Source organism: Meleagris gallopavo, chromosome 3, assembly GCF_905368555.1.
Source record: "Meleagris gallopavo chromosome 3, MGAL_WU_HG_1.1, whole genome shotgun sequence".
Classification (NCBI taxonomy): domain Eukaryota; kingdom Metazoa; phylum Chordata; class Aves; order Galliformes; family Phasianidae; genus Meleagris; species Meleagris gallopavo.
The window spans coordinates 37,247,908-37,258,916 of NC_139406.1; the positions used below are offsets into that span (position 1 = coordinate 37,247,908).

The 11,009-nt window shown below is 39.0% G+C and overlaps 1 protein-coding gene across 3 annotated transcripts in view; it reads right to left on the reverse strand.

Moving 5' to 3' along the window:
- Positions 1–296: 296 nt before the first annotated feature.
- The window catches only part of TSHZ1 (teashirt zinc finger homeobox 1), a 54,848-nt gene continuing 44,135 nt past the window's right edge, over positions 297–11,009 (reverse strand). For 2 of the 3 annotated variants that reach the window (XM_085220673.1, XM_085220675.1), the window contains exon 2: positions 297–4,910. In XM_085220673.1, coding sequence (XP_085076799.1) covers positions 1,720–4,910 — 3,191 coding nt within the window. In that variant the 3' untranslated portion in view covers positions 297–1,719. The remainder of the gene's footprint in view (positions 4,911–11,009) is intronic. The other variant, XM_085220674.1, reaches the window with a different exon arrangement.

Consider the following 11,009-nt stretch of genomic DNA (forward strand, 5'->3'; position numbering starts at 1 on the left):
CACACAGCACAGGAAAATTAACTGAGCAGAAACTTTTGCAGCCTTCCTTACACTTCAGAGCAGAATAGAGTGCCTGCTGCAAATGGATGGAGCCCCACCTATTTCGTACCCTACCAGGTATGCATCCACGGCAAATCTCCTTTAAGAAGTTATTAGCATTACAGCTTAGAATGAAACACGTCAGCACACAGATCATGAGAGATTAGTTTGAATAGATGTTTGCTGGTTGATTATATAAACTCTTACTGCTGGAATAACACCTCAAAGGCAAAATAATGACGACATGACAATGTATGTAAATCAAGAACTGCATGTGGGTTTATTTTACACTTGAGAAAACAGTGGATTTAATTGTGTGAACCAAAATGTACTGTACAATATTAATGATAAAACATCAAAATGTATAATTCATAGTGCATTGCTTGCTTTATTTTTATTTATTTATTTATTTTTGTCAGATAGTTCCTTTAAGTACATGCATCTGGAAAGATGCAGGTGCCAGTAAAATTTCTCTATTTATATCAAGCTGCAGGAACTAAATTTTATTCAAAAAGTGTGGTTTTACATTATATACACAGAAATTGAATATAAAATGACAATATAAAAAGTTAAAAGAGAAAGCATACAGCCAGAAGGTACAAAGAAAGTTGAACAGTTTAAAATGGTACGATATGTAACATGTATTTTTTAAGCTGATGCTGGCAATTTACAAGGAACAGAATTCAACATTTGCCCCATTTTTTTTTTGTTTTCATTTACTAATGCAGCACACTATAGAAAGGTCAGCTTGTACCAAAGCTTAACATTTGTAAATAACTATAAACTGCAGTATTTTACAGGAAAAAAAAAAAAAAAAGAAATAAAAGAGCATTTTTACATTTGTTTTAAATAACAGCTTGCATACTTCTTTTTTTTTTTTTTACTTTTTTTTTTTTTTTTTTTGCCAAAAAAGTGGCAATTCTCAGCATCCAGAGGGTTTGGGCATAGTGGCAACTTGTTTTCCTTTTTAATCATTATTTAACTTATACAGTTGTGGCTTCCTAACCCCTTGACTACTACACAGCTCTCCTTCTTCCAAGGACTGCATGCACAATTTCTTCACAAACCAGTTCTGCATTAAAAAAAAAAAAAAAAAGAAGAAGCTCATTCATTTAAAAAAAAAAAAAAAAGTTCTGTTTCTGAACACACATTTTATTTGAACGAAATGCCTTGAAGTCTTTTGTTTCATTTCTCCTTATTTACTCATTTAGTCACTGGGAAAGGCACAGAAATGCTATTACAGTTCTCAGAGGGTTAAAACTTGACACTACCAGGTTCTGTGACCTTTATTGTCATGGCAACTTTGTAATTTTAGGATGTCTCTTTATCATTGTTCTTTGTGTCTTTCTTTACGGCTAAATTAATGTCTCTCAATAGCGTCTCCCACTATATTCTACAAAAGATAGCTTAACATCAAGGACAGATGTTGAAAATAAAGGTCAGACTTTGACTCACAAAAAAATAAAAACAGAAACAAAAAATAACCATGCACAGATCAGACAAAGAGCATATAAATATAACTACAAAATAAGTGTAAGAAAAACCAAGGTCCAGATAGGCAGTTCAGCAACAAAAATAAGACTGATTTCAGAGGCTCAGGTCAGGCCTAGTGCAGTACTATGAAGAAGTTTAGTGCAATGTTCCTGTGGTCACTTGCATACCTGGCTGCTTACCTGGACACTATTGTTTTTCTAACTCAGTTACATAGATCAGATGGTCCTCTGGGGATTTGCCATGTGTTTTACTAAGGTGCAGTTTGACTGCATGCTTGCTTGCAAAAGTTCGGTTACAGAGCTTACACTGGAATGTGGAGCCTAAGTCCTCCTCAGCTATTCCAAGTGAGCCCAAAGTCTTGTTTGTGAGGACTTTTGAAACATTCTGCTGTTCTTGAATCTGATTAAGTGGCAACTTTGACAGATCCTTCAAACTAAACCCTAGATGTGTCTCTAAGTGACTTATGTATGTAGAAGCAGTCCTGAACTGAGAGGCACAATCATTGCAAAAGAAAACAGGATGTCCTGTGTCCAGATTCTTTAAAAATTTAGTTCCACCTGTCCTTCTTAACTGATACTTCACATTGGCCAGCCAGTGGCTAATTGTGGTCATGGAAAGACCAGTAAACTTAGAGATGTGTACCCGCTCTTGTGGACCGAGGTCCGACATAATGTATTTGCCTTCTGAGGTCTCCCTCAAGCTGGAAGCAAACTGGGCTTGAAGGATCAAAAGATGTTGAGGATTCCAGTTGGACTGCCTGCCCTTCCTCTTGTGTATTGGCGACAGTTCATCCAGAGCTTCCTCAAAGCTGCTCCCATCGGCATCTGACTTCTCTGACACGGTGGATGGAGTTGAAGATTTGGGCGTCAAACGCCCTGTGAGGTTCTTCACCATATCGGAAATATCCAACAGGGCACTCTCTCTTAGTGGAGACGAGGCAGAGTCAGCAACACTGGAAACAAGAGGTTTGTTTTTGGACTTAGTTAAATCAATAGGCTGATCGCTGTTCTCATAGTAATATCGGTCGATAGCATCAGCCTGCTTGACCGGAGTGGTTGGGTAAATGGGTTTGTCCAACATGCTGTTACTAATTTTGTACAGCATGGCCAAAGGGTCCAGAGAGGGGCTTACCGGCTTAGAAATTTTGCCTAAGTGTGTATTCATAATGGACTGTAAAGCACTCAATGGATTAATGAAGGATGGCTCAGGTGAATGATCTGTGATGATTCCTAAATTGTTACAGCCATTTGCAACCTTTGTTTTAAGTGGCTCTGTACCATTTGGAGTATGTGCTTCAGCTGGACTATCCTTTTTTACCTTCTGAACTTCTGTCTCAGAGATCTTCTTCTGCTGCTGTTTGTTATTTATTTCTTCAGATTTGGGAAAGTCTTTGTTTTCTTTAGCAACAGGTGACAGGGGTTTGACTGGAGAACTCTTCTCTTTCTCCAAAGGTTTTTCTTCCTTCTTCACGTTGATTTTACCTGTAACTTTCTCGACCAACTCTTCCATAGCGGATACATTACTCTTGTGAGGTGGGGGTGTGAGATTGCCTGGGGAATGCATGAGCGCATTGTGTTCCGAAGACAGTGATTTTACGCTGCTGGCATAAGACGGCTGCATCTGAACACTCTGCACAGTGGTCTGAAGGGGTTTGACTGTGCCTGGGAGTTGGTAGGCTGCATGAATACTGGGATATCCCCCCCAGGAAGGTGCGCCATTCTGAGCTTTGCTGATAGCTGTTGTCACCGTGTTCTCAAGCGATTTTAATATGTCTATTCCACCTTTAGGACTATCATCTAGATCCTCCTCTCTGAGGTACTGATACAAAGCTGTTGGCTCAAATTTCTCTGTAGAGTCCTCATTCTCTTCTTTAATCTTTTTCTCTGTTTCACCAACCACCACTTTTTCCTTCTCTGGGTCTTTCTTTTCCTCCGAGTTTGTGGAGCCCACCGGGGAATCGGGCTGCTTTTTAATGCTGGAGGCTGGAAGCCTTGTGTGGGTGGTAGGTGGAAGAGGTATAGATTGTATCTTCTCTTCCACCACAGGGTCCAGTACTAGCTGTTTACCTTTTTTGGAAGCAGAATTGGTCACCTTCAAAAAATGACCAGTAACCATCATGTGAGCAGTGAGCTGCTGCAAAGTGTCATGGGAACTGCCACATTCCATGCATTTCAGTATCTGGGCTTTGCGTGCCTCAAACTGCCAAGTGTAGCTAGCACCATTTTGATAGCCATAGCGATTGTTTGGAGTCACGTAGGGGTTGGCAGTTTTCTGATCCTTTGCAGACTCAGCTAGTGAAGCTTCTGCCGCGATCCCTGTTGGCTCAGGTGAGCAAGGTGAAGTTAAGTCCTGAAGTGCTCGCTTTTTGGTAGAAGGGACCAATTTAGTGATGGCGGGTACTGGCTCCTTCAGAGGCACTTTCTGGTAATGCTTTGTTTTTATCATATGGACACTGAGGTCTTGCAGGGACTCAAATGAATGCCCACAGTACATGCACTTCAGCACTTTTTGAGCATCCTCTTTGCCTTCCATTTCCATAAGTGACCGTTTTCTTGGCTTTGACCACCGCTTGGTCTTATCAGCTTCTTTATCTCTGTTGTCATCACGATAATGTCCAGTTTCATTCATGTGCACTGTTAGCTCCACCAGTGTGTCATAGGCTGCACTGCAGTCTTTGCATCGGAACTTACTAGCACCGGTGAACACGGACCCATAAAGTTTATTATTCTGCCGGTAAAGTTGTACTGTGCTGAAAAGGCTAGGCTCTGGGAGAAGTCCATATGATGAGGTCTGCTGCAATGTTTTAGCTAACGCAGCTTGATGCCAGTCATAACCTGAGCCACCGCTGTTACTGTTACTACTGCTGTTGCTAGTATTACTGGTAGTTGTACTGGTATTAGTGTTGGTACAGGTAGTACCAGTACTCTGGGAACTGACGGTGGTGTCAGTATTGGTGGTGTTTTCGTTCTGGCTGATTCCATTGTTGCTGGTGGTTGGATTGGATTTCTTTAAGTCCAAAGCTAAACTGGACCAGCAAGTCTCTGAAAGCAAATTTGCATACACAGCTTTTATTTGTGCCAAGCTGTCCTGTGGATAGGAAACATTGTCTGTGCACTGAGGATCTTCTTTCTCTTCTTTAGAGGAAGTGCTTTTGAAATGGGCCAGCTGATCGCTGTTTTCACTAAACGGCGAACCATAGCCTGCATCCTGATTAGTTGCAGTGCTGACTGGGGAGTTCTGGTAGCTTTGAGCCTCTTTGATCTCCGTTTCTTCATTGCACAAATACTCATTCTCCTGGATGTCCAGAGACAGCCCATCATCTTCCACGCTGTCTTCATCTATTTCTGCTGCTTTCAATTCCTCCTCAGGAACATATGCTAAAATACAGGAGGAGGAAAAAGAAAGAGAAAAAAAACACAAGACAAAGTTACTGAACACGCACTTTTTACATTGCTGCTGTCTTCTGAACTAAAAGCTGTAACCATAAAGACAAATTTTGATGATACATCCAGAAACCAAACTCACCATCGCTTACACATTCCATCTATAAATCCACATCCTGTGGACCTGGTTACAGTTTGATACTATCTTTCTTACTACCTAAGAGTAAACTTTGATTTCAGCAGTAAAAAAAAATGCTCCAAGATGACATTGGATGCCATAATATTGAAATCAAAATCAATCAAAGAACCTACTAAATCAGTTCTAATTGACTTGAAAAATGCCCTGGCCCTGAACTACTGTAATAGGTATATAAAATGGCTGATCCACGGACCTATACTATCAGAACCATTGGCTTGACCAACTCCATCACATCTAGGCTGTCTTTTTTGGCAAATCAGCTTTCGCTACAGCATCGAGGATCATTTCTGTGTCACTGACACCTGACTCTAATGGAGCTGCACTGGGCAAGTATGTCTGATCGGTTGTTCCAGGGCCTCCTGATGACTGGTTGTACTTGGTCCATTTGAGAGCTGAACAGATGTCATTTTTACAAGATGAAAAGGGAAGCGAGACTACGACTGTTTCTAAATGGCAAGGATATACTTTGCCTCCTGTTATGATCTGATGTGGGTTCTGCATTTACCATTTTGAAAACAGCAGTCAGCAACTAAAAGTAAATGGTAGAGATGAATTTTTAAAAGCAATGACAAAATTGAAACAAAACAAAACAAAAAACTCGAAGCCTCCCTCCCAGCTTGATTATTGGCTTATTTTAAAGATCAAACTTTGCTATTGTATTGCCACCTGGTGAAACTATACGATCTTACCAAACTGTGTTTTTATCTGTATAAAACTATTTTTTAAACTAGCAAATATGATATTCATGAGCAGATGGCCATTACATCAAAACACATTTACTCCAAGGGCCCAATTCACAGAAGTGGCTTACATGTACCTAAGTGATAAATGTACACTTTCATTGCAAATCAGAAAACATACTTGTACACATTTCCCTTCAGTTTTATAAAAGAAGCTTAAAAAATCACTGTGATAACGGAATGCAGATCATTTATACACGTCAAGGTAGAAAACATTGATTGTGAACAGTTCTCACAAACTGAAGCAAAAACTGCCTCCATTTCAGGTGAACTGTGCAGAAAGCAATGCAGAAATGTGGGCCTGCCAACAAACAATATTGAAAAAAAGTCAGAAAAAAGGCACTTCTGCTATTACGCAATCTGAAGAAAACAGGTATTACTATGTTAACAAAGCTGAAGCCTTGGTGAACTGGGAAAGGAGGATATATAAGTACCAGCTGAGTTTCTTTTAGTACACAGTTGCTAATTTATTCTTTTCTGGGAAAAAAAAAAAAAATTAAGACTCTTCTCTAATTGTAATATGAATACTCTCTGAGTAGTCTGAAATTTTTAGAAAAGTAATGGTGTTACAGCCAGCATTGCATTCTGCATTCAACTTTGCAATAGCAGTCAATGCAGCCTTTAAGTACTCTAGTCTAAGCTCTTAAGATAAAATGGAAAAATAGCCCATCAAGAATTGGGGTAGTGCTGAACCGTAAGATGCCAACTACATCTTTCATTTGTCCTCTAAGCATCTTTATTTTTATTTTTTTTTCCAGCAAATAATTAGTTATTAAAATGTTAAGCATGGCACAATTCTTTACAGATTGCCGCAGCCTCAGGTGTTTTCTGATACATTTAAAAGACTAGTGAATACCAAGCACAACAGAACTCACTAGAGAAATCACCCTGGAGCCAAAGGCCAGAAAGACGTCAGAAAAGCATTAAAAAAGTGGAAAAAATATTCTTAAAAAATGCACTTTGTGCGTAAAATAAAGAATAAAACACAGAAATAGTCAGAGAACTAAGAAATCAGGCAGAGTCTCAGTGTTGCAGTAATGTTGCTGTTCATACACTGTGTGCATTTGAGCACTACAGCACCTCTGCAGTTCTAAATTCTAGGCATGCAAGTAGAATTCACTCCCATAGCTACAGCATAAGATCTCTTATAAGATCTCTCCCATTAAACACACCTGTTGTCAGTCATTTCCAACAGCAAAAGAAAAGACATTTTTAAGTTCAGAATGGTAAATAATAATTATAAAATGTAGGTTTTGCTTCTGAAATGACTTTTAAATAAAATAAAATAAAGAAACCTCCAAAAAGCCTAAATGCATAAAAATGGACAGTTACCATCTGGCATTCTTCTTTAAAAAAACCCACCCTAGTAATGATCAGCAGACAGTCACCAATTAGAAACTGCAAGCTGACAGGGCCCATATTCTTAGCTTTTATGAAGAGCTATCCTCTTACTAACCTCAGTGGAACTATGCCAATTTTTTCTCATTTTCATATCCCAATATTTTTAATAAACACATGTAGGAAACTGTGTAAGATGCTGAATGTTGCTATGGTTGATAGATTATAAAAATCCATGTGAATTATCTGCTAGCATCTTCTTATTTAATTCCAAATTGCATAAATGCATATTTTTATAACTGCGACGTATAAGCAGCTAAATACCTGCTTAAGCAGAAACTAGTTGAGCCAGTGGTGTATCTGTTATTTTCCTTCATTTATTTATAGTGGCGTGTATTCTGGTACATCTGCATTTGATGAAAAGGTTTCTTTTCCACAAGAATAGAAGGAGTTAAACCACACAATACACATTAAAACTACACGAAAGGTTGCTGTTCAACTGTCAAAGCAAAGGAACGGAGTTTTAGGCTGAAATATCCATCTTTCAGTTGCTTTTCTGGTCTCAGGTTCTGCTGAGAATACTACACAACTGAGTTCTCTCCCTTACCAATATATACTGCAGTGTAAGAGTTAAGAACACGTAATTGGCTAAGACTGTGACATTCTATGGTTCCAGAATTTAAGCCAGATTCTGAAAGAAAAATGAATTTACATGATGCATACACCCACATATCTGTGCAGTTATCTGAAATAATGCAAAGCAATAATGTTTCTTTACAAAGAAAAAAAAGCAATTTGCCTAAAATGTTTAATTTCTATCACTGTGATTAAAAAAAAAAAAAAGTATTTAACTCCTTTAGTTACCATAGGATACACACAGTATCTTTCCATTCCTGACTTCTAATGTTTGCATGAGCAATAGCAGCATAGTCAACATATGGTATTTTGCAAGGTCAGTGCAATTCTCGAAACGAAAAGGTTTCTTTTAGAGGCAATTCGAAAGCATACAAAATGAAGAATGTTAATTTGTAAAAACGTGTTTGCTCCACTAAAATTCTCACAGAATTCTTACAAAAGTAAGCTTCAGAATTTAAAACCTTAAAGATGCTCCCATTCTACTCGTGGAGACGAGCAACATCAAATAAAAGAGTGGGATGTTCAGATTCTCTCTCTAAACTATAATGGGAAGATCAACAGACAGATGGCCTTCAGATAGCATCTTTCTGTGACCAAGAAACACTCAGCAATCTTCTTCAGGTATTCCTAGATCTGCGGAGACTGCTGGTTCACGTGTGCCCTGAAACTGCACTGAAATACCAAGAGCAGATACAGCAGGGACCACCCTCAACAAAAACTATATCCAATGCAGAAGACACGGCAGAGTATAATGTCAGCTTTTCTATTCCTTCTCATTCATGCATCCACAGACTCGGGGAAATGCACATTGGAAAAAGAGGGAAAACCTTCAAATTTCAGACAACCAAAAAACAGAAGGAGCAGTTTGTATTCTTTTCTTCTTATTAAACATTGCTAATATTTTTTTTCTATGAAATGTGCCTTCTGGATGTCAGTGTTTCCCCACAGATACACTGTCATCTTTGAACAGTGTTAAAAGCTGTGCATTCTAATCTAAGTGGACATGAGACGCTATATATTGTAGATGTGAGTAGCACGGCACATTGTGTTTGCTTCAGTGAGAATATTTACACTATAAATATACAGCCATTGTTTGAAAAAGCAGACACAGATCCGAAGTGTAAGGGATGTGGTTAAAAGCATAAATGTTCTCACGTAAAATCCTTTTGTAACCCCAAACTGGTGCTTTTGGAGGAATCTGTCTCTATGGAGGTTTTCTTTTCAATTCAAAATGGGTCTCAGAACTGACTGAATTATGTTGAAAAGGGCAAAAAGTAATGACTGCATTTGTTTTTGACGGTCTGCAAAATTAAATGTAGTGAACTCTTCAAGGCTTGATTTTAAATAATCAAAACAGATGATTTAATGCAGAAGAAATACCTAAGTATTGAAGGTCATGATTTGGTAAAGCAATTGAACAGTGCAATCGGTTTCACTGAAATACATATTTCACAGCCTCGGCAAACAGGAGCAGGTTCAGGTCTAAAATTCGTTGGTAAATCAGGGCCTACCCTGGATCTAAACAATAGTGGCACGGTGTGAACATTCACCATTCTTCTTTCTACAACAGATGCATTTCGGCAGCTTCCAATATACACCCAGCCAACAGGAGACAGCAGCTGCAGAAGTTTCTGCAGCCCATACTGTCACCTTGTACAAACTGCATCCCAAGCTGGGGGGGACTTCCACTGCATACTGCAACACATCTTGGCAAATGGGCAGAAAAGTAAGGGTGAAAAAGACACATCTTCCTCATCATAGAAAAATGAGAGGGGAAAAAAAAATTAAAAAAATAAAATTAAAAAAAAAAAAAAATTTACAGATACACAGTTTCCAGAACACACAGTCGTGAGAGATTTACAAAAGAATCCAACATCTCACATTGTAAGAGGTTAACATGCCTGCTGGAAGATTAGAGAATTTTCTATATTAGCGTATACAAATGTTCATAAAAATTATGGCACAGATGCTACAAGTCTGTGTGTGTATGTGTGTATTACAGTGTCACTACAGTGGAAAAATATGGCTTAGTTATGACAATGGCTGAGGAGTAGCACAGACTATCAGACATCCAAATAGCCTTCCTACAAAGGTTTGTGTATTTCATTTATAGTTGCAACAAAATGGGGCAAAACTAGAACTGCCTATCTTCTAATTTTAATGCAATGGGTCAAAAAAGTAGCTAAGGTACAGTAGCAATAACAACTTCCATGCTTCTCACAGGTTGAATGATAACCCTTAAAGGCATCCCATTAAAAACCAACACAAAGATTCTTTGCCTCCTTCTCTTCTCTCTCCGATCCCCTTAAAATGAATGCTGCAAATTATTAGCCAAGGCTGGCAATTGGAGAACGAAGCAGTTTGCATGCGGATATATTTTCACAGTGATTCTAATCTGAGAAATTTACTTGCTCTTCCTCTTCTATCTGATAAACTATACATTCAAGCATTCTCATTAGTGTTCAGATCACCAAAGAGTGCTAGAGATGAATCAGTCCATCGACCCCTCCTCTCTCTGCTCTGTCGAGATTATTTCATTGAAATGTTCATTTTCATCCCTGCTGGCAACATTAGAATGGAAGTATTTAACCTGTTTCCATTACTTATACAAATTACCATTATGGGGTAGGACAGATGTTAGAATCATGCCACGTAACTGACTTCCATACATTCTTTACAGGGAGGATAAGACGAGGGAAAGCTGTTAGATCATATTATCCAGTCTCAATAATGTTCTCTCTGCTACCAGATTCATTAACTTCCAACATCAACGTTTCACTTTCTTTCTGCGTGAAAATGCTCCATCTCCTTGAGCTCGTTTAATTTGGAGCAGGGAATCTTTGTCAGAAATAATTTTTTGATCAGGTGCTCTAACTGAGGGGTGAAGGGGGGCTGGGGGAAGAATAAAGAAAAAGGGGGAAAAAACCCAACACCTTGTCGAAAATGTTATTTCTCTAACATGGATGATGAAAGAGAAGTCAGTTAAGATGCTGGTACTCAAAGATGGCTGTCACTTCAGATCGGGGATGGCACGACTCACCTAGACGGGTGACGCTTTGGTGGAGCAAAGGCTTGCTGCATTATTGAGAGCACCAGAGATCAGGATGACAAAGGCTGTAGGCCCAGGGTGCCTGGGGCTCCAAGAGCAGTGACTCCAGCAAGCACATAGGTTTCAGCCCC